Below are 25,383 nucleotides of genomic sequence, written 5' to 3'. Positions count from 1 at the left end.
TGAGACTTAAAATTTGGGTCTTTTAATCAATTATCTCATAACAATTTACTTAATAAATATTTTTTTAAAAAAATTGGATGATAAAATAGCATTAAGAAAATGGTAAGAAAATAAATAAAATTCTCAAAAATCAATAACCAAAAATAAAATGGTTATTAAAACATAACCTATAGGATTTGATTTTATTGATTAATTGGAATATCTTGGGGTAGTTGGTCGCAATCTTAAATAATTGTATGAAAAAATATAAATTTATTATATAATGGAAGCTTCTCAGCGGCCTCTAATTGGAAGACACGTGTTAGCCGGAAAAAGGAGGGTGCTTATTACTTTCCCATCGGACTTTTGTAAGGCATCTTTGGACACATCATTGTCAACTTGCTCTCACCCTAATTTTATATTATTTTCAATTACTTTTTTTAATTAATAGAATAAAATAAATCCCACTTACTCCTCTCCCATTTGTGGTTGAAACTTCTAAGAATGAGATTTTTTTTTTCTTTTTTAAAAATTAAAATTGCATCGTCAAAACATTTGAGAGTCGCTCCTTTTCTCTCATATGTAAGAAACTTCTAGAGAGAAACGTTGACTTGGACTTAGAATGTTGAATTCTATAAATTAGATATATCTACGCATGATCTCGATGTTTTATATCTATAGTATAACTCTTATCCACAAGTAAAAGAATGCATATGTCGCATGTAACTATTTTGATCTATATAATTATAATAAATGACAAAATAAGAATTCCTAAAATATGTAAGAAAGAAACGAGGATGTAAAAGTTCTTTCTTCGTAGTCCATTATCTCTTTCTACTACATTAAAAATGTCTACGTAGGGAGAATCTTTATATGCCCCTTTTGGGCTTATATTGTTCATAAATTCTCATATTGTTATTTGTTGAGTGATCGTGACTTTTCGAGTGTAAGTATTCGTTTGAAAGACCGTGGTGGTGACTTTTTCAATTTTAGGTTACAAAATAACTTTATATATATTAAAAAATCAAGTATTAGGTCGAATAAATGCAATTGATGTTGATAGGACACAACTTTTTGAGATTGAATGCAATAGATGCCAATTGGATGTTCGAGGTGGAGGTGGTTACACATATTGAATTGGTGTATTGACTCTTCCAAATATATATGTGAGATGCACGTGTAAAAGAAAAACAAAACAAATACTTGCATTCACATTATTTAAAAAGTAATTTTATGTGACAGAAAGTTTAGAGAAAAACAAAAAAATAGATTATTTAATTGAATCAAAGTAGTAATTAATATAGTGAAACAAAACATCATTTTGTGTGACTTCACCATAAATATATTATAACATTAGAATAAAAAATATTGCATTATATATATTACAATACTGGAATATTAACATATTGGTTTGATAGTTTAATTACTATGACAAATTTCTCTCTCTGTACTAGATATAAGATTTTTTTTTTTTTAAAAAAAACGATAATATGATAATATTAAAATAAAAATGGTTACATTATCTAATTTTTAAAAGTTGATGGTAACTAAAACAAAATTTATAATATTTATTTATTTTATCCTAAAAAATTACTATTTAAAACAAAATTAGATTACAAGTTTTCACGTGCATTGTACGTGTTTATTGACTAGTATATCCGTAGCATGGATAATTACTTTCATTTTTTAAAAATTTTTTTGAGAAGTTAGGTTAAAAAATACATCGTCCAACAACTTTAGGTTGTAGCAATTAAGTCCATGATCTTTAACATGAGTACAATGTAGTTATATGCTTTCAAACTTATAGCAAATTAGTCTCAAGCATGAAAAAAATCACAAAAGAAATCAAGGCTAAGTTTACCAGTTCGTAATGAAAATTGATGTAGTTGTAATGGAATTTCATTGATATATCGATTATAATGGGCTCCAGTCGAAAATATAATCAGATTGTTTTTTATTGCATTTATTTAAAATGATGAATTTTTTCAAATTTAATTTTACCATTACCATTACCTCTAAAGGTCAAACAATAACGATAATTGTAATGGTAACAGTAAAAATGTCAAAATTCATAAATTTTCATTTAGAACATTGACAATAATGGCAATCGTAGTCATGACGATAATGATACTCGTAATTTTCAGACGCAATTGGATTGGATTGACTACCCTCCACTCGTCAATCAATTTGTGTTTTTTTAGTACGGATTTAGAAGTAGACCCCATACGTCAGTACATGTGCAAAACGGTAGTAAACAACATCAAAGATAATCAAATAGATTAGGTTTGAGGTCGGTAGTACAAACACCATGCCAATTGAGCTATGCTCATGATGGCAATGTTAGTAATATTTTTCACAACGCAAAAACTAAATTGTTATAATTTTTCAAATGAAACCTACTAAATTGTTGCATAGTTGAATTACAGGTCGATTGTTACAAAATTAAGAAAATAAAAAGTTACATGGTTACAAACTAAAGTCTGAAGACTAAGGGCATGTTTTGGGGAGTGTTTTAAAAATAGTGATTTTAATAGACTTGATTTATTAACAAGTGATCCATTAAGAATTGGGTAGGAGAATCAAACCTCTGGCCACGATATTGATAGTACAAGTATTATGCTAATTGAGATAGCTCATAGTGTTTTTAGTTAAATTATTTAATTATAATTAGTTTTTGTAAAAGTGTGATAAATAATGTTAGTATTTGGTTCCATATTTATTCAAATTATTTATATTTAGTTCAAAATATTTTCAAATGACTAATGTTTGTTTTCAAAGGTATTTTAGAATAATCAAATTACTAAAACAAAAAAAACATTACATTTGAGATTGGAAAAAATTAGCGATAGTGAGAATTGTATAGAGAAAAATAAAAATTTAAAAGAGAAAAAATAGAGAGTTAGAGAAAGTTTTTAAAGCAAAAAATGTTAGGTAGATGAAAATTTTAATAAAGGCAACGAAAATTTGAACCTAGAAAAATAAGGTCAAAGATACATATACAATTTGGGGAGACTAACAAATATATATGGAGAACAACTACAGAGATGGAGAAAAATGAGAGCGGGAGAAAAATGAGAGCAAAAAAGGATAGAGAGAAAAAGTTAAATAGAAAAAAAAAGAGAGAAAAAGTTAATTTGAAAAAAAAAAGTTGAGAAAAAAATTAGGGAGAGTTAGAAACCATTAGAAAGAGAAAAAGTTAATTAAGCATATTTTTTAAACAATGTTTATTTTTTAAAGTAATTTTAGAATAGTCAAATTATTTATAAAAAAAAAACATTACATTTGAGATTGAAAAAACCAGATTAAGAATATTTGGTATATTACTATATTTCTTTCTGTATGTTTGAATGATGAAATGCATGGATATTTATACCCAAAGAACTATATAAGAATAGGCATAACCTCCCAACAACTCTCACAACAAATACTCAACAATTCTTATAACAAATTAACATCCTTTCAGACTCAAGGTGGTAAAGTAGAAACCAACTTGAGTTTGCAAGATAATTGACCAAAGCGTGCAGGGGAGAGTACTTTAGTGAATATATCAACGGGCTGTTCAGTCGTAGATATGGCTTGAAGACACAGGGTGGAGCTTTGAAGATGATGACGAACAAAGTGACAGTTGATCTCGATATGCTTCATTCGTTCATGAAACACGTCATTATAAGCAATCTGAATAGCACTACGATTGTCATAATGCAAAAATAGTAGCAGAGACCTAGAGAGCTCACATATCAGCTAGAAGCCAGGGAAGCCACAAAACTTCGGAAGTAGCATCAGCAAGTACCCGATATTCCAACTCTATGCTAGAGCAAGATACAATAGTTTGTTTATTACTTTGCCAGAGATGAGAGAATCAACCAAATAAAAAAAGTAACCTGTGGTGAATCGTCAATCAGTAGGATCACCAGCCTAGTCAGTATCAGTGCAGCTAGAGAGAACCAAGGAAGACTGAGAAGAGAACCAAAGCCTATGTCCTAGAGTGCCATTAACACATCGCAAAATATGAAGAACAATAGTGAAATGAATAGTGCAAGGAACATATATGAATTAAATGACCACATGGATTGCATAGGCAATGTTCGGGCGTGTTATAGTTGAGTATATGAGACTGCCAACAAGTTATCGATACATAGTGGAATCCTCGAGAGGAATGCCATCAAAAGAGGTTAGGCGGACATTAGAGTCCAATGGTGTTGGTGCAATAACAATATCAGTGATACCAGAATGCGTTAAAAGGTCAGACGCATATTTCGCCTGAGATAAATAATACCTTTTAGAACACGACGAAACCTGAAGACCAAGGAAATAATTGAGAGGGCCTAAATCTTTCATCTCAAATTGTTCTCCTAAATAGCATGCGAATCATCACCAGTGATAATCATGTCATCTGCATACAATAGCAGAAGAACAACGCCATGCAGAGTCTTGCGAGTAAAGAGAGCTGAGTCATGAGCACTGGAGACAAATCCAAGTTGGGTGACAATGGCACTGAAGGTTGAAAACCAGGCACGAAGTGTTTGTTTGAGTCTATACAAAGCACTGCGAAGAAGACAAACTTTCTGAGATGGCGAAGCAATACTAGGCGGTGGCTTTATATAAACTTCTTCAGATAGAGTGTCATTCAGGAAACCATTCTTAATATCCATTTGAAGAAGAGATCACTATTTGGCAGCGACTACGACTAACAAGCTTCGGACAGACATCATTCAGGCAACGAGAGGAAAAGTTCCTTATAGTCAATACCATACTTCTGAGAATACCCTTTGCTACCAGGCGAGCCTTATATCGCTCAATAGACTTATCGGAACGAGTCTTAATCTTATAAATCCACTTACACCCGATAGGCTTATTGCCAGGAGGTAAGTAAACAAAATCCTAGGTGTGTGTTTTCTCCAAAGCCTGAAGTTCCTCATGCATTGCTTGCTACCAAATAGTGCAGGCTTCCTGATAAGAGGAAGGTTCAACCAAAGACATGACAGTGGAAAAACAATGATAGTCTCTGAGATGATGAAAAGTTTCTCTTACCTAAGTGGATCGACGAACAAGTACAGGTTCTAATTCCGCATCGGGGGCAAAAGGCAGATCTGAAAGCGCTTTGGTGGAAGAAGATGAATCAAGCTCAGGAACAGCCAGGAGGGAAGAGTCAGGCAAAAAATCACATACAGAGAAGATATAAGTAGAGTGATCAATAAAGAATGGGTGGGGGCTAGTAAGGGAAATATGAAACGATAATATACTGGAGAACATATGACGTGACATGACGAGAGATGTGAAGCCTTTTAGAAATAGGATCCCAACAGCGAAACCCTTTATGCTCAGTCCCATAACCAAGAAAACAATATAGGCGAGCTTTGGGTTTGAGTTTGGTATGTTCATGAGGATGGAGAAGGACAAAACACCACACCCCCTCCCAGATTACTCTTTTAACCTGAAAGAGAGTGTGATGATAGCAGTTGCCAACCCTTTATGTGGCACTTACTGCCTAGCTGTCATGTTTAGGAACTCTATGTCGGGGTTGATGCCCTAAATCTCGTAGGGTCCTATAGTTTGTAAACCTTGTATGAACAAACTTGTATGTGATTAATAATATTTGATATTATATTCACTCTGTCTATGAAATATGTGATATTTTAGTTGCATTAACCACAAACCAATAAACTAACATCCAAAGTTATCGTTGTAACTTAAACATGTACGTGGAGACATACAAGTGGATCATGTTTAAGTGATAACTTAAATGGTTTGTAGTATATAGATAAGGCCGGGTATCTTATCCTGGCGAAACTACGAGTATGATCCGCTTTGTAAATGTTACAAATGTTGTAAAGTGCTACAAATGATCTGATCCTGATCATTCATATATTAGACATGCGAGCGGGGATATTCTATATAAAGGAGTTTGTATAAGACTGGACCACGAAATGTTTAGTCTCATTATATAACACCGTTCATAATAAAGAATTTCATTTCAATAAGATGACCATAAGTAACATGACCTTAATCCTGAATGAGTTGTGAACTCTTGCCTATGAAGGTGGTCCTTTGATTTGTATGGGTGAGAACGGTCAGGTCGCCGACTCAACAAGCCTACCATTTGGGGATTCATTTGATTGAGGAGCTGGGAACTCAGTTACACAAGATGAAATTCATTCATTCCTTGATGTAGGGGTAAGTAGATAAATTGCTCCCTTAAGGGCTAATTCCAAGTCTTGAACAATGTGGCGCCACACCCTCTCCTGGCCTGAAGAGGTTTAGTCATAGTAGGACTATGATTGTTCATTAGAGGGATCAATGGTACTTAAGAAGTTGGAGATAACTATAGGGGTAAAATGGTAATTTGGCCCAATTGTACTTACGAGCAATTTGTGAAGAGTCATCGTACTGTCGATTGGTTATATCCAATAGACACAGAAATATATATGTAGTGTGAAGGGTGCAGCTGTCGGTCCTTAGTGGAATGCCTGATAGTTAACGGATGGTGAATAATGTAATTAAATAGTTTAATTAATTATTCACATACCGTTGGAGCTTCAAGCTATAGGTCCATAAGGTCCCTTTGGTAGCTCAAAAGGTTTTAGTTGAGAATCAGTTTTTGGGTTAATTTGAATTGTTCAAATTAATAAAAGAGAATTTAATTTTATATGATGTAATTAAATTAATTCAATTATATATGATATAATTGACATAATGTAACTGATACATTATAGTTTAATTGGAGGAATAAATATTTGAATGTGATTCAAATATATTCTCTATGAATGAGATTCATAGTTGTTAAATTTAATATAAATATGATTTATATTAAATGTCATAAAATAGAGAAAAAGAACTATAGTTTATATTGTATATGATGGAATATTAAAACTATAGGTTATAAGTATATTATGATAAGTTGATTATCATATTTATTTATATTATTTATTATTTTGAATAATAATCTTTTTTTTTTTTTTTATCTCAAATCACCTTAGTGGGTGGTTATACAACTTTATGACAATTGGAATAAAATGAAAAATTGTTTTTCTTTTATTTTGGAATAGACAAACAGATCTACACGAAAAAGGCAGAACCTACACGATAGGTGCTTTTCCTCTACACGATTGAGTGTTTGCTATACGATAGTGCTTTTTCCTCAATCTGCTTCCTCCTCCAAACTCTCAAACTCCCTTTAACCAAAACAGTCAGAGCCCACAACTCTTGGGTTCTCACCCTGAGTATATCGAGGAATCCACGTGGTTATGTCTTGTTTTGGTTCGTGAGATTCTTGAAGAAAGTCTTCAAGGTTGCTATGTTCAAGTTTTTTTGCCGTTCGAAGAGTTCGTGACAGTTCGAGGATTGTAAAAGAAGAAGTATTCTTCAAAGGTTTAATCACTTGATCTCTATTTCTTGTTTAAGAGTATACTGTAATTTCACTTAGAATGCATAAACTGTTTGTTTACTGTAAATTTGTGTTTTCATTCTAAATGGGATTTGGACAATCCGCTTCCACTCATGGATATCTTGTAAACGAGTTCCTTCACTCTGAACATCATAAATAACATTCAAGGACTAACGGAACTTAGAATATTAAGACAACCTTAGGGTACCATACATAGCGACTTATAATATATACATACAACAATAAGATTTAGTAGGTCTCACACACTCAGAACTAGTCCCTAGTATGCAAATACATGTGTACAAATATTTACAGAGTAACCACCTAAGTTTCCTTCAACTAAACTTTAAGTGGCAGAGCAGCGATGCAATTAACCTCTAGGGAGATGACCTCTACCTAGAAAGGCAAACATTTAAAAACAGGTAAGCTACTAGCCTGGTGAGTGACTTAATTAAAACACAAATCCCATGCTTAAACTAGACACTAGTAACTGAAAACTGAATACTGAATACTGGCCAAGCACACATATATGCATAACTTAAAAAAACATAACATTTATGACAATATAGCTTATCTGATCCTCAGTTGAGAGAGAACCCTTTTTGTTCAATTCCCAATCGTAAACCTGGCTTTACATAAAACCTTTTAAACATATCATATCTAAAAACATATTTTAACAAATCCTTAGTTGAGAGAGAAACCCTTTTGCTCAACTTCCAACCATAACCTAGGCTAAGGTGTGGACCCTTTTGCCATGACCTTAAAACTGATCTTCATGAGGGAGAAACCCTTTTGCTTAGTCCTCCATGTTGATCTTCATTTGAGGGAGAGACCCTTTTGCTCAGCCTTCTATCTTAAACCTTTACACTTGTCATGCGTGTACGTATAACTAACCTGGATCATGACATCAAGGATCGTAACTAAAACTAAGCTTAGATACCTTCTCCTAGTACTTCAGTATTGAGTCATTAATACATTATAAGGAAATATTTTCATAGAAAGGCTTACTAAAAACACGGTGTCATAAAACATCATTACTAACATATGCTTCAAATAACTAAGTACATCACTACTTTAATCATATTTTAGAAACTTTCTTTTAAAAACTAGCATGCGTTAGCATCTTTTCTAGGCTTGGTTTGCTTGGATAACTTGCTTTAGAATAAGCTAGCATCAGAATAAACTTTTAACTAAAACATTCAGAAACATTTATAGTCACTCGCAGCTTTGGCAATCTTTCAAGGGTTGATAAGCTTCTCCTATTAGTGTCAACCCTGTGAACATAACAATATATTTTAGCTACTAGCAATGGTCTCCCTTTTTTAGACTAACTTCCATAATTAAGCTCATAACCTCCCCACCATAGTGACCTTACCTTCTAACGCCAACCCTTCTAGATGTTGAACTTTGAAAATTTCTTAGATTAAGCTTGGCTAGGCAGCAACACACTTCCATCACCCACCATCAAGTGTCTATCGCATGTCCTAGGTATTCCATAAGCTGCACACCAATGCCCAACCTTGTCCTTAGGTGTCTAAGCCTCTTATGATCGCCTACTTAGCCCCATGTTTAACCTCACATAGGTTGGCGTTCATCTCAGCCCATGCACACAATGCTGACCATCGAGCTACCTGCTTATTCATCCCAAGAAGCTGCCTGCTTGTTCAAAATTTCCAGATTTAATTTATAATTCAAATAACTTAATTTTCAGACCTTTTCTCAAGAAAAATCCTTCTACAAACTTGTTTAGAATTGTCTTAACAAGCTTATCTTAAAATTTGAACCCAACATTTTTCGTGGTTTGGCTAGAAACTTCAAATCTTCAACACTGGTTTAGACTTATCCGAGAGCTCGACCTTCTTACAAATTCTTCAATCTCCAGCTTGATTCCTTTGGGATTTCCTTCCGGAATCCCTACCTCAACAACTAGACTTACTCAGTTTGTAGATGGCTTTAAAATCACTTCAATTGCACGAGTAGATTGCTCAAACCATCCTTCTGAATTCAGCCACTCTATTTATACTAAAATCTGCCTGTTAAACTTTCATTACTAGGCTGCCACCTCAACCTCTACTTGGAATTATTAAACCTAATCTCTACAGGTAGATACTTAAACGGTGGTTTAAGCTGATCATCTTCCCTTGGCCATTAATGCAAGCCATTTTCTTCAGCAATCTTCAATGCATGACAATCCCATCAACCCATGCCATCCAATTGTCTCATGCCTTAAGACCAATGCTTGCACCATTACCCACTTCTTTGGCTGCATGCCCTTGTTCATCACCTTTCCCTAAGACCAACGCCTCAACATGCCTATTGCCAAAGGCATTACCTTGTTGCATGCACCATCTCACGCACTAACGTCTTAAGGCTTTGATCATTGTTTGACCATCACCAATGCATGGAAAGCTCTTGGTTATTGCACATCAATCTAGTTAGCGCCCATGCCAATGCCTCAAGCCATGTGTTGCCTAACATTGCCCATTCTTGTCATTGCATAGCACACCATTGGTCGCAAGCTTCACTAACCTCTACAAGTTTTTAGTGTCGCACAACCCTTATCAACACATGGTGTTCTCATGCGTCCAGCTCCATCACCTTGGCTTGCACAACTCCATCGCCAAGCATCACTACGCGGCTACACCTAGTCATCAAATAAGCTTGCTTAACCTCTAAATATAAGACTAATGCCCATGGCTCCCTTATTAATGCCCATGGCCTCCATGCATTTTTCCAACACTTAGCCATTATTTTACTTATTTTGCCTACCAACAAGCTACCCGAGTACAAGTCTTCCAACACTTAGAATTTTCTTCCTTCACTCTTCTTATCTTTTAAATTTTCCCTACAACTTTACCTTAACATAACCTTAATCTTAATTAGCATACTTATTACTTACTTAAGTAGGAAAACTAGGGTTCAGGGTTTACACAAAACACACACACTCAAAGACTTTAAGATGAGAATAAGAGGAGAGATACCATATAACCGTTCAAAAGGAGACAGGTTGTGAATAATCGCAGAGGGTAGGCAATTGATGACATAAACAGCCGTAGATGCAGCCTCACCCTAAAACTTCTCAGGGCAAGACGTAGAGAGAAGTTGAGCACGAATAAAATCCAGGATATGGCGATGTTTTCGTTCAACTCGACCATTTTGCTGGGAAGTATAAGGAAATGAACATTGGACAAGAGTACCCTGTTGGGTGAGAAAAGAAAGTAGTTGGGCATCCTTGTACTCCATTGCATTATGGGTGCAAAGAATTTTGATAGTATGTGAAAACTGCATGCAGACCATATTTGCAAACTCAATATAGACTTGGGATAAGGAAGAATGATGTTTCATAAAGTAAATACAGGTAAAATGGGAGTAGTCATCAATAAACAACACAAGATATAGAAAACCATCGACAGTAGGAGTAGGTGCAAGGCCCTATATATTAGAATGAACCAGACCAAATGGAGTATCGCATAGTGAGTCAGAAGCAAAAAAAGATAGAGCAGGTTGTTTTGCAAGTTTGCAATGTAAATAGTCAAAAGAACTTAATTGCGAAACATTATTCAAACTACCAACATAAATTAAATTATGAATCTTGTCAGAAGATGCATGACCAAGACATAGATGCCACTGAAATATACCAGTATCAGTGACAACGGTAGAAAGAGGTAGGAGGACTGGTGGTTGAAAGACTGTGAGCTCAAATAATCTTCCCACCTTGCGACTCGTATCAACTATTTGACCCGTCCGCGAATCCTAAACCTAACAACCATGAGGGAAAAAGAAAGTAGTAAGTCTAAGGTCACACAACTGAACAAAGAAGCAAGGTTAAAGGTCAGATTAGGGACATAATAATTATCGAAGAGGGTTATAGTTGCTGTATTAACAGTACCAATTTTAGAAATGGTCATGTGGTTACCGTCACTGAAGTGAACAAGAGGAAGTGATTTGATAGAGGTAGAGGCAGATAACAGAGCAATGTTGGAGGTTATATGATTTCAGCAAGCCGAATCCAGAAGCCAAGATGTACCTAGTGGACAGCAAGCGCGGGTGCATTAGTAGATAACACTTGTTTGAGAAAATCCTAGAGGTCACTGATCTGGAGGCTTGGAGTGGTGGAAGACGTCACATCAGCAGACGTTGCAGGATCAACAATAGGTGGAGGGCCAGACTTGGTAGAATTTTTTGACTTAGTAGTATAACCAAGGGGCATGCGGTCTGGTCGGACAACTGTCCAAGATGTGACCACGTTTGTGGTAATACCTACACTCAATGGTAGGACAATTAGTAAACTTATGACCATGTGATTTGCAGTTTTTGCAGAAAGAGGACTCGGTGAAAGAGTATGAATGAGTAGTTGTAAGAGAAACCTCTGATGATAGAGAGGAGACCAGCCCAAGCCTTTTTTTTTTCTTCAAAGAGGATTTTCTGAATTGCTGCATCGAGAGACAACAGAGAATTACAATGTAATAGGGCAGCCCGAACAGATTCATATTCTGGTTGGAGCCCCATAAGAACCTTGATGAGTCGCAGATGATCCAGACTAATTTTGGCATGATCTAACTGGGTCCAAATAGGTTGAGGAATAGTCAGATAGTCATTCACAGATTATCTGGCCTCCTGATTGCTGTTGATGAGGGTAGAGTGCAACTGATAATAGTGACTGGGACCAATGGTTTGAAACGGTGTAGATAGAAAATCCCACAATTCTCTAGCTATGTTGAATGCATCAAATTGGGTATGAATGGCCGGAGTGGAAGTGTTACCCGACCAGGTGATTATTTGGTGATTTTTGTTATCCCAATCCTCCAATCTTTCAATAATTTTGCTATCATCTTTAGTTGCACTTTGGAGGGTTGAGTGGCATCTTCAGTAAAAATTCGCCACAACTTGCGTCCAATCAGGAAACTCTTCATTTGATATGCCCACGTGACGTAGTTGGTGTCGTCCAACACAGTGCTAATAAAACGAAGGGCATCGATTTTTCCCATTAGAGGCAGAAAAAAATAGAAAAAAAATGCACATGACAAATGGCACCTAAGGAAAATATAGCTCAAATTAAGGCTTGGCTCGTAGACGGCTTGGCTTGGCTTGGAGAGGTTTGGCTCGCAGGTAGTTCGGCTTGGCTCGGTGGCGCTCGGTCAGCTCAACTAATTTTATGCTTTGGTCAGCTCGAATTAGAGACGACATAAACGAAAATCAGACCTCAAAAAGAAACGGAGTAGATTGACAATCTGCTCGGATGGGCAGAGGAGAGACCTGAACGGACAGTCGCTACACGGACGATTGTCTGGTGCATGGACGATCCCGGATCTGAACGATTTCTAGGACCAGTGAGCTTTGCAGATATGAAACAGACGAAGGTGGTGGCAGTGGTACGGCAGAGCTTCACAAAATGTAGCTTGGTTTGGCGTTGTGTGACAATGCTTGACGACTACACAATTGAAGAGATTGAGGGGGAGGCACAGTCTGAAGCTGGATCAGAAGCTCTGATACCATGCAAGAATATTTGGTTTATTACTTTATTTCTTTCTGTATGTTTGAATGGTGAAATACATGAGTATTTATACCCAAAGAACTATCTAATAATAGGCATAACCTCCCAACAACTCTCACAACAAATACTAAACAATTCTTATAACAAATTAACACAGAGAAAATTACATGGAGAATAAAATTAAGAGTGAGGAAAAAAAATTCAAGAGGAGAGGAAAAAAATTACAGAGTTAAAAACCACTGAAGAGAGAGAAAAGTGAGAAATATATATATATTTTTTAAAAAAAAGACAAAATAAAGTGAAATATGACGATAATTTTTTAATACAAAATAATAGTTTTTTTTTAATAAAGAAAACCACTTAAAATTATCTTGGTCAAAGTAAGCTTATGTCAACGATAATTGACATTATTTCATTGCTAAAACTTGGTGTGACATCCCAAAATTTTAAGGTAAATCAAATTTGTTTTATCCTGTATAAATTGAGGATTTTGTGGTTGAAAGAAAAAAAATTGAATTTTTAATCTTGGGTGTAAAATAGGTGATAAATGGTTTTGAAATTTGGAGTTAAGTTAATTTTTGGGTTTATCTTTGTTTTGGGGTGGGATTTAAGGTTTATTTGGCTTTTCTTGTATGATTTTTAAAATGCCCATTTAGATTTGTCTGATTTGAGTTACCCACTATGTTTGAAAGGTTGAAGGAGGTTTTGGAGCTACAAGCATGTTGTCCAGTGGTATCAAGAGTGATTTTGGTAGATTTTTAGTAAGTTTTAAGTCGTTGTGACTTGTGAAGTTTGAGAAAATTGTTATAAATTAAATTTTACTATTTGGTTCTTGCTTATGATAGGTTGGAGTACTTTGTGGAATTTTGTAGTGGTTTGGAGTAAACCACGTGTTTGGTAGGTGGATTATGTTTTTGTAATGTATGTATTAGAATTGGGCCTTAAAGTTGAAACTAAAGTTATTTATGCTTTATGTTTAGGCACCTTGATTCAAGATTTTCAAAGCCAAAAAGGAGGTCTAATTGCTTGATATTTGGGCTTAATAGTAAGGTAAGTTACCTACTGTCGGTTCGCCCTCAAACCCAAGTATGTGTTAAGTATTAGTTCCTATGTTGGTTTGGAATGTTATAACATGTTTGTTGGTCATTTGGAATTTTTGAAGCTTATGTTTATGCCATGGAATTTCAATATTACATATTGTTGTGGTGTTTGATTGATGGATGAATTGTTCAACTGTTATGAAACCTAAGCATGATTTAAGACTTTGATTGATTTTTATGCCTATGTGAGACTGATAGTGACTGTTAGAACTTCTATCAGTCTATGCATATCACACGTTGTGAGCCTTCGAGTTCACACTTTTTGCCTATATACAATGCTCCCTTGAGACCATCACTTATGTTTATCATCATGTCCCTCCAGGGTCACTACTTATAGAAGCGTGCCTTCGGGTTCACCCCTTATGCCTATGCTTATGCCTATACCTACGATGTGTTTGGTGCACTTGAGTCCCAATAGAAAGGCTAATAGTCCACCTCGTGGGCCCAGTAGTAGGTCGTTTATTAGGTATATTTATGTACTCATCCCTTTCTCTCCATGTGTTCAGGTAAAGGTAAAAATAGACTGACGAATGACAGGAAGGATCCATGACCCCACTATTGGGAAAGGATAATGCTTCCGCACATATATGTTGAAGGAAATCTAAACAGAGATTCAATGAGTGGAAGCGGATCGTTCCAAATCCCATTGAAAAAAAACACAAACAATTGCAGTCTAAACGGAAATGATTATGCATAAACAGTAAATTACAACATGTTTTTCAAAAGACTGAACAAGGGATAGAGTATGCAAACCTTTAAAGAACTCTTCTTCAAGTATCCCTCGATCGTTCAACAACTCATTCAACAGCACAAACTCGAACGCAACGATCAGAACACGATCTCGATGAACGATTGGATGCACCTAATCAATCCAATAAACTAAGATCTGTGATTATTTCATGTAACTTAAGCATGTGTATGGAAACATACAAGTGGATCATGTCTTAAGTAATAACCTAATTGATCTATAGTAGATGGATAAATGAGGGATACCTTATTCTTGTGACACTACGAATATGGTCTGTTTATAGATTTTACAAGTGTTGTAAAGTGCTACAAATGGTTTGATACTGACCATTCATGTGGAGATATGCGAGCGGGGGTATCCTATACAAACAATTTGTATAAGACCGGACCACAAAATGATTAGTCTCTTTATATAACGTCATTGATAATTGAGACTTACATTTCACTAGAATGACCATAGGTGACATGACCTTAATCCTAAGTGAGTTGGGAACTTCTGCCTATTAGGATGGTCATTTGATTTTTATGGGTGAGAATGGTCAGATTACCAACTGAACAAGCCTACCATTTTGGGGATTCATCTGATTGAGGAACTGGGAACTCAGCTACACAAGACAGAATTCACTCATTCTCCGTGTTGGGATTGGTGTCCTAATTCTCTCGGAATCTCGTTGTTTTGTAAAGATTCACATTGTTCAATGAAGAAAATAAATATTATTTAATTCAGGCATTTACTCATATCCAATAAACAAAGCTCCTTGGTTATCTTATGTGAACTTAAGCATGTATATGTGATATACAAGTGGATCATACCTTAAATGATAACCTAAATCGGTATGTAGTATAAGGATTAAGGTGGGATACCTGATCCTGGTGACACTACGAATACGGCCTGCAGGTTTTCAAATATTGTAAACTACTACAGATGGTAGATCCTGATCATTCGTGTGGAGATGTGGAGCAGGGGTGTCCTATACAAAGAGTTTGTATAAGACCTGGACCACGAGATGATTAGACTTTGTATATAACGCCGTTGATACTAGAGACTTACATCTCACCTAAACGACCATAGGTGACACGACCTCAATCCTGAGTGTTTTTTGAACTTTTGCCTTTGAGGGCGGTCCTTTGATTAGTATGGGTGAGAGTGGCCAGATTGTCAATTAAACATGTCTGCCTTCTTGGGGACTTGTTTGATCTAGGAGCTGGGAACTCAATCTATAAGATGGAATTCACTCCTTTCTTGAAGCAGAGATAAGTAGAGAGATTGCTCCCTTAAGGGCTGATTCTGGGGCTTGAACATAGTGGCCACAACTTCTCTTTGGAAGAGAAGACTCAGTCATAGTAGGACTATGACTTATGTTCATTAGAGGGATCAGTGGTACTTAAGGAGACAGATGTAACTACAGGAGCATAACGGTTACTGGTCCAGCTGTACTTACGAGCGATCTGTGAAGGGTTGTCGCACTGTTGATTGATTAAGATGGACACATAATATATCTGTAGTAAGGAGAGTTCAGCTGTTGGTCTTTAGTGGAGTGCCTGGCAGTTAACGGATGGTGGATTCCATGACTAAAGAGTTTAGTCAATTATTCACGTACCGTTGGAGCTTCAGATCTACAGGTTCATGATGTCCCCTTGGTAGCTTAAATTCTATTGAGGATCAATTCTTGGTGTTGATTTGAAATGTTCAAATTGACAAGAGGTATTTTGATTATATATGATATAATCAGTATGATGTATAAGATACACCTAGTGGAGGATTGATGTAAATGAGATTTACATTAAATATCATGGAATAGAAAAAGAACTATGGTTTATATGTTTCATAAGATGAAATATTAAAACTATAGGTTATAAATATAGTATGATAAGTTGGTTATCATTTATGTTTATAATAATATTAATTATCGGATAATTAATACTTTATCTTTTAAATAACCAAAGTAGTGGGTGGTTATTGGATTATGGTAACCGTGAGTTTAAAAGAAAAGTGGTTTCCTATTTGAAAAAGAAGTTTTTTACAAAAGTTTGAAAAAGGATTTTGAGTTTTCTCTCTGCGAAAAGAAACTCACGTAAGTCATCAAGTAAATACAGATTTACTAAACGACGGCTGGGCGAGCTAAATGATCGTGCAGGTGCAAGCTAAATAATCGTGCAGGTGTGAGCTAAACGATCGTGCAGGTGCGAGATAAACGATCGTGCAGTGTTTACTAAACGATCGCATAGCTTTGCTAGACGATCGTTGGCCCAAGGTAAACGATCATGTAGAGTCTGTACGCGACAAACCGAGCTAAACGATCGTATAGCTTTTGCTAGACGATTGTATAGCTTTATCTAAACGATTGGGCATCGACCTATACGATAGGTCTCAGCCATCTCCCACTTGCCCAGTCGTGGATGCAATCGTTCTTTCCTCCGTTCGTCTGCCTCATACCAAGTCCGAACAGAGCCCACCCTCTGGATTTTCACACCGATAATACCAAGGTCGCCTTGTTGGTGGTGTTAGACTCGACTCGACACCGTCGAGGTTTTCTGGAGGCCGTTCGTGGTGCTGTGGAGGTCGTTCATGTTGCGGAGGAGTTTGTGATCGAGGAGATTGTTGAGGACGAACGCAAAGTATTCGTGCTGTGTTTGTGCGGTGTTGCGGTCATGTAGATCGAGCATTCGTGGTTGCTGTTATTCGAGTGGTCACGCAACAGAACGTGGAAACGATTTTGCCTATGTGCGTAGAGTTTTACTCTCTGTTCCTTTGTATTTTACATGCTGTAATTTCTGTATGAATCGCATAACTGTTTGTTTGAAGTCGACTGTAAATGATTTGTTGATTCATGATTGTAATTTGGAATAATCTTGTTCCACTACTCATAGAAATCTCGTTTTCGATTTCCTTCACTCCGAAGCAGGGGTAAGTAGAAAAATTGCTCCCTTAAGAGTTGATTCCAGGTCTTGAACATAGTAGCCACACCCTCTCTTGGGAAGAGAGGACTCGGTTATAGTGGGATTATGACTTATTGTTCATTAAAGGAACTAGTGGTACTTAAGGAGTTAGATGTAACTATAGGGGCAAAACGGTAAATTGTTCGAGTTGTACTTACGAGCGATTTGTGAAGGGTCATCGTACTGTTGATTGGTTATATTGACTCAGAAATATATCTGTAGTGCGAAAAGTGAGTTATTAGTCTTTAGTGGAGTGACTGACAGTTAACGGAGGATGGATCTCGTGATTAAAGAGTTTAGTCTGTTGTTCGCGTACCATTGAAGCTTCAAGCTACAGGTCCATAAGGTCCCCTTGGTAGCTCAATGGGTTCAAGTTGAGAATCAGATTTTGGGTTAATTTGAAGTGTTCAAATTAACAAGAGGAAATTTAATTATATATGATATAATTAAATTAATTCAATTATATGTGATATAATTGATATACTATATTTGATACGTTATTTGATTAGATGAATTAATATAAATATGATTTATATTAAATACCATAAAATAGAAAAATAACTATTATTTATGTATTTCATGTGATGAAATATTAAAATTATAGGTTATAAGTATAATATGATAAGTTGGTTATTATATTTATTTATAATATATTAATTATGTGATAATTAATGATTTTTTTTTTCTCAATAACCAACTTAAATGTGAGGTTATTGGCGGTTTATGGTAACTGTGAGATAAAAAGAAAAAGATTTTTTCAAAATAAAAAAAAGGAGTAATCCGTATCGTCCCACAAAAAGAAAAACTATAGAGTAAGAGACTTTTACTAAACGATAGTATTTCACAGCCTAAATGATCAAGTATCGAGTTTACTATATGATAGTTACTTGTTGCTACACGATTGAATAGCAAGTCTATACAATAGACTTATTTCTTTTGTTGTATACTCGATTGTTCCCTTCCTCCATTCCTCTATCCAAAGTCATACAGGGCACACAACTCATAGATTCTCACACCAAGAATACCAAGGTAACTCTTGTGGTGGTGTTCTTATTCCGTTCGAGGGTCAAGGATCGAGTTGTACTCGATTATGATTGAGGCTCATCCAGTTGCTCGTTGAGATCGAGTTTTGATCGTTGCGTTCGAGTTTGTGCTGTTGGATGCGTTGCTGAACGATCGAGGGATACTTGAAGAAACGGTTTTTCAAAGGTATTGCAGACTCTATCCCTTGTTTGTTCTTAAAAGAAACATGCTGTAATTTACTCGTTGTGCACAAGCTGTTCTTCTTGACTGTAATTATTTGTGTTCTTTCTCAATGGAATTTAGAACGATCCGCTTCCGCTCACTAGTTCTCTATTTAGAGTTCCTTCATGTTATTTATTTGTATGTTTTAGTTTAGGAGTCTAGCATTTAAAACTCTTGGTTATTCAATTTATTTGTTAATTTAGTTATTTGCTCAATTTATTTTAAATTAGAGTCAGGAGTACCCCGAATGGAGTTTTTTTTTCAAGATTTTGTTATTTGAGCTTTATTTAATGAAATAAAAATTTTATTTCTTTTGTTTACTTTTTCTTCGAGAAATCTAATGTCAAGTCCACGTATGCATATAGTAGCTCCTAGAAGTATGATAGAAAGTTGGGGTGTTACAGTTGGAAGTTTAATCCTCCATTCAGTCAATTGTTATACTAAAAAGATTAAAAAAAAAAAAAAATCGCTTAGAATCACATTTTGAGTGATTGATACTTTCTAATTGTTGCCAAACATCACAGTTTTAGAGGTAAAAAGTGATTATGATCATCAAACATGTCCAAAATGTTGTTTTCGCAAAAGTTTAGAGACCATCCAACAATGTTTTTTAAAAAATGAAATTAACGTCAACTATCTTTTAAAAATAACTATCCTCAAACATACTCGATTTTCTTCACTTTGAAGTTCCAATTTTTATTTATTTTGAGACAAAACCCAATTTACAAAACATGTAAAGCTAACATGATTAGGAAGCATAACTCAACTCACACGCAATATGTGTTATTGATAAAGAGATATGTCAAGCGATGTCCAATTTTTCCATAGGGCTTTGTCTCGAACAGGATGAGGATTTCTCGATTAGGCAAGGAATGGAGAAAAAAATCCCCATGAGCTAAACGGGGATGGAGATGCATATCCCGTCCCTACCACCACCCCGTTCCCTATTCTCACCCCGGTTAGCCTCTACTTATTTTTTAAATATAATTATTTAATGTTATGTTATTATTATTATTATATAAATATTACCTTTCAAGTTTGATTATTTAATCAATATGTTTAGATTGAATATTTAAATTTAGATTATATATGTGAATAATTTGATTTATATTTATTTCTTTATACTAAAAAAGTTAATTAGCTTTTTGGGCCAAAATTCGACTAATTTATCTATAAATTCAAATTGTCATATAGAACTAATCATGATAAACAATTTAGTGATAAAGTTAATTATTTAATTAAAATTTTCTCACATTGATGATTTAAATGATTGATTTTTTTTTAAAAAAAAACAATGGGAAATTTTTCTCGCAAAGAACCTGATCCCCACCCCAATATCCATGGAGAGTTTCACAGGGATGGAAAATGATATCTCCAAACTCACCTCGCGAACATCTCTAGATATACGGTTCGAGTTCCTATACCTTTATTCTACTTAAAAAATGATTATATTTACGAAATACCAACTTTACTCTTTTTTAATTTTGTAATGGGTACCCAAATCGATTTCCGTCCCTATATTTTCATCTAAATAGATTTAACTTATAAAAGTGGTACAAATTCCAAATCTTGAAAGTATATATTTATATTTATATTTAAAAATATATATAAGTGAGTATCATTTCGTCCCTATATTTTAATCTATATATTAACAATAAATTAATATTAGAGACTAATTTAGACCATTAAAGTACTCGCTTAAAATAAAAGAATAAATCTTTATATTAACTATTAAAATGCGATAAAATCACTTATAGTAATTTCCTTTTTCTTTTTCTCTCCTTTATAAGTTCAATGTCCCTGTTCCGATTTGTGAAGAGGAAATGTCCCCCCAGACCCAATTCCCAATGGGACCATTTTTTATTTTATTTATAATTTCAATAAAATAAGAGGGAGAAAAGAAAAAAAAAAAACGAAAAAAACAATAATAAAAAGGGTATAGGAGACGAGAGAATTATTGCTTGCTTGCATTTCACTTCTGAATTTGTCCCCACTGCTCTTAAAAGCTTCGTAGATTTGTTCCCTCTTTATTCTTTAATAATCAATCTCCCCCTAAAGAAAATTCCTCTTTTCATATTTGTTTACTTATTTATTTATTATTAAAGTACCATTTTGATATATTAAATTTAATAAATCTTAAATTTAGTTTGTAAGATTGTTTATGGATAACTGTTTTAAACGATAAAATTACTAACAATATTTTTAAATATAGCAAAATATCACTGTACATAGATATTGATAGACGCCTATCAATATTTGATAGATAGTGATATTTTTGTTATATTTATAAATAAATTAACTCATTTTTCTATATTTGAAAGCAATTCGTCGTTTGTTTATAGTTTTTTTTTAATTCTTTTTTATTATTTATTAGTATTTTTACTATAAAATTTGGAAGTATTTTATCGTAGGGATCTTTTAAAATGAATATTAATATGAGAAATTTTTAAAAATATAAAAATAAGGAAAACTATTTACATAAAATAACAAAATCATAATCTTATTTTATATAGGCTGATAGAGGTCTAGTCTATCAATGTTTTTTTTACTATTTTTGTAAATAATATGACATTTTTTGTATCTATAATTTTTTTTATTAATATTCATATTTAACTAATTTTGACTAAAAATAATTTCAAAAGACTAAATTTAAAATTAATTAAAATATATGACATTGAAATATCAAGACCAAAATAGTATTTTATTTTTTTATTATTATTATTGCTTGTTTTTTTTTTTTCTGTCGTGGAAACATAAAAACTTAACGTCCACACACCTTTTGCTTTTTTCTAACTTTATTTTTCTTCTCCCTCTTTTCCTTTTTCCCTTGTCTTGTTAATAATATTTTCTCACTCAATAATTCATTAGGAGAGATTATGAAATCCATATATTATTATACATACAAATGTCACCAATCAACTTGGGTTTCCCATCGAGTTGATTTTCTTATTTAATAGCGTGTGTTAAGTTTGATACTTACTATTTTAGGCTACATATAAATTTTTATTGAACTTGGACCTTTTTTCAAAAAAGAAAAATCTCATTCTTTTAAAAATAAGAAGTATAGAGATACGTAAATATTTCAAAAATATATTTGAATCATAAATATACACAAGAATAATAAACAAAAAATTAGGACTTGCAACGGTATGACAATGACCTGTAACTATTCATAATACCCCAATATCCAATTTTATGTTATGGGTTCATTATCATACCATTTCTACTCTAAAGATAATTTCGATACATTTGTAAAATGTCAAGAGTAATATTGTAGCTTTCAAAATAATAAGAATATCTTTTAAACAAATGACAAAATTTAAGAATATTTTTGTGATTTAGCATTTTTTTTATATTTTATGAAATGAGAGAAATTAAACTTTCTAATTTTTGGTGGATAACAATTACCTTTAACTATTCGAATTAGACTTGTTGACGTCTAAATTTAGAATATAATTAATAATATTAATATGTTGAATTAGTATGTGTAGATATGAAATGAAATCTTATATCTCATTCAAAAGAATAATAATAATAATAATAAAAAAAAAAAGATAGCAAGTGCATCTAATTAATGTAGCAATACCAAGTGACATTGTTGTTTCATTTATTGCCCAACAAAGGGTCTACTATTAAATCATCACAAATTTAAATTTAATGGAATTGATAGAAACCTAATCCTTTCAAATGGTCCAAAGTAAAGGTTGGAATATTTCAAACCACGTAAACCAAGTCACATAGAAAAAAAACCTTACCCTAAATAATATATATATATTATATATTGTTTAAGAATGGATGGAGAATAAGAGACAACAGTTGAATCTTACATTGGTTTAGGTCACGTGAAAACAACCCTTGCTTAAGTATGTGTGTGATATATATAAAATCATTTTTTTTTTATAATAACAAATGTTAAGATAAAAATTAAAACTTTGGTCTCTCTCCCCTAAAAAAAAATAATAAAATAAAAAATAAACACTCATCTCAAAAGATACGGTACATATCTTCATTGTTAAATTTACTTGTGGTGGTCGTTTTAATTAATTAATTAATTATCTAGTTGGTATTAAAATGTATAATAGGTTAGAAAATACTTCTAGTCTCCGAAGTTTATTCAAAGATTTGTCTTTCAACATTAATTTGCAATGATAGTTTTTGTTCTTTAAATTTTTTTATAATTTAATGTCTCGACTTTAATAACTAAAAATAAAATATTAAACTAATCGTGGAAAATATTACTAAGACTTGACGAAATTCTTTATATATGTTGACCAGTAACCTAATAAAAAAAAAGGACGACAACATAACTTGATCGAAAGTTTTGGTTTTTGAAAACTAAGTTTGTAAACACTACTTCCATCCATACACGTTTATGTTTTGTCGTCCACCTTTTACTGATGTGTTAAAAAATCACCTCAAAAATTTCAAGAACTAACTAAATAAATGAGGTTCCGTTTGGTAACTAATTTATTTTTTATTTTTTATTTTTGAAAATTAAGTACATTCCCTCTCGTTTTATACAATGATTTGCATATTTCTTAAGTATAATAATTGGATTTTTAGCCAACTTTTAAAACAAAAACAAGTTTTTAAAGCTACTTTTTGTGTTTAAAATTTGGCTCCGTTTTTTAAACAATTGATAAAAGGTAGATACAAATGAATAAATTTGTAAGTGGAAGTAGTGTTTATAGACTTCATTTTCAAAAACAAAAACAAAAATCGAAGTAGTTACCAAACGTGACTACATTTTTTATTTTTAGTTTTTGAAAACGAAATCTATTTCTTCTCCATTTCCTACAGTGATTTGCATCTTTTTTATGGAAAAATAGTCGAATTCTTAGCCAAATTCAAAAAACAAAAACATGTTTCAAAAAACTATTTTGTTTAGTTTTCAAAATTTGGTTTCATTTTTGTACCCACTGATAAAAAATATATAACAAAAGAATAAATTTAGAAATGGAAACAGTGTCTATAAGCTTAATTTTCAAAAATAAAAATTCAAAAATCAAATAGTTATCAAACGAGCATAAATATTGAAAATTTATTTTAAATGACATAACTGCTAAAAATAGTTACATATAATAGTATTTTAAATCAAATAATTACTATATGTGTCTATTAGATAGACACAGATAGTAGTCTATCGCAAATAGACAATAAAATTATCATATCTTTGTAAATATTTTGGTTCATTTTTCTATATTTGAAAATAATCCTAAATAACTTATTTTTATTTTCAGAATTTGATTAGGTGTTCAAATATTTCTTTAAGGAACGTGAAACCCATGATTGAAAAATTAGTAGAGAACGGTCATAAATTTAAAAAACACAAAATAAAAGATGAAACCGTTGTCGCATGAGACCTAAATGATTACAAACTCGAAAGTATCATATACTAAGTTGTTACATGTTAAAGTTTTATGGACTATGTTATTGTAAATTACCAAGAGCCTTTTTGGTAGACAATCTTAAATATGTTTTATGTTTTCAGATCTTTCGAGTCCCAAAAATATGTAGTTGGCAGATAAGAACGTTTAGAAACATAGTATTTTATTTTACAAACTCAATTCATTTTTTAAAATTAAAATATGCATTACGCAATATACACAAAAATCTTAATACAAGTCAAGTTCATAAATTAAATAATAAATTATAGTCAACCTAATATTTAGTGGTTAACTACAACTACTTTTATTATTTATTAATATAGTAACAAACACATTTAAAACAATTTTCTAAATTAGAAACCAAACTTTGAATATGTTACAAAATACAAATATGAAGACATGAAACACAACTTTGTTTCTACTCAATTCCTACAAAATAGTAGGGTTGACAAAAATCCCCGCAGGTCCTCATCCCGATCTGGGCAGGGAATCCCTGGTTTGACCGGAGAGGCGGGGGCGAGGGCGGGGACGAAGAATGCATTCCCTGCCTAATCGGGGAATCGGGACGGGGTCTGCGGATCTCATCCCCGTAGGAAAATTGGTCATCTTTACGTGTATGACATGAACATTATATAGAGAAAGACTTCAAGTTAACTTACATAAAAAAATAACAAGACAAGCATAAGTCAAATGAGATATAAAATGCATGCGACCAAAAGGTCGATGAATCGAATCTTCCACTCCTGTTCTATTTTATTCAATATTTTGACACACTTCTACTTCAATGATATTTTTGAAACGTATATAAAATATCAAATAATATCATAAATTTGAAAAATAGAGACATCTTTCAAAATACCAACAAAGGATTTTTTTTTTTTAATTTTATTTTATGCGTGTGTGTTTGTGTGTGGTCGGCTTGTTATATATTCTTTAAAACAAGATTATGGTAGACAAACTTAAAACTTAAAAACAAATTTCAAAATGTTGATGTTGCCAAAAGCATTAAAGTCTCGTTTTATTAAAATATCGATGTCTATGGAATATTTTATAAAAAAGAAAACTATAAAAAAAATGTAAAAAATATATCCATACTAATAAATAAAC

General features: G+C 33.2%; 1 protein-coding gene across 1 annotated transcript; it reads right to left on the bottom strand.

The window, feature by feature from the left end:
* Positions 1–3,444: 3,444 nt before the first annotated feature.
* LOC120067570 (uncharacterized) lies at positions 3,445–4,631 on the bottom strand. Its single transcript, XM_090308400.1, has 3 exons — positions 4,355–4,631; positions 3,861–3,913; positions 3,445–3,720 (listed from the first exon to the last, which is right to left on the bottom strand). The coding sequence occupies exons 1-3, from the start codon at positions 4,629–4,631 to the stop codon at positions 3,445–3,447; spliced, it is 606 nt and encodes a 201-aa protein (XP_090164526.1).
* Between the last annotated feature and the right edge of the window lie 20,752 nt (positions 4,632–25,383).

This window comes from Benincasa hispida, chromosome 12 (genome assembly GCF_027475165.1).
Source record: "Benincasa hispida cultivar pf3 chromosome 12, pf3_genome.v1.1, whole genome shotgun sequence".
NCBI classification, from domain to species: Eukaryota; Viridiplantae; Streptophyta; class Magnoliopsida; order Cucurbitales; family Cucurbitaceae; genus Benincasa; species Benincasa hispida.
The sequence above is the reverse complement of the archived record's forward strand: the minus strand, read 5'-3'. Positions and strand labels throughout refer to the sequence as shown.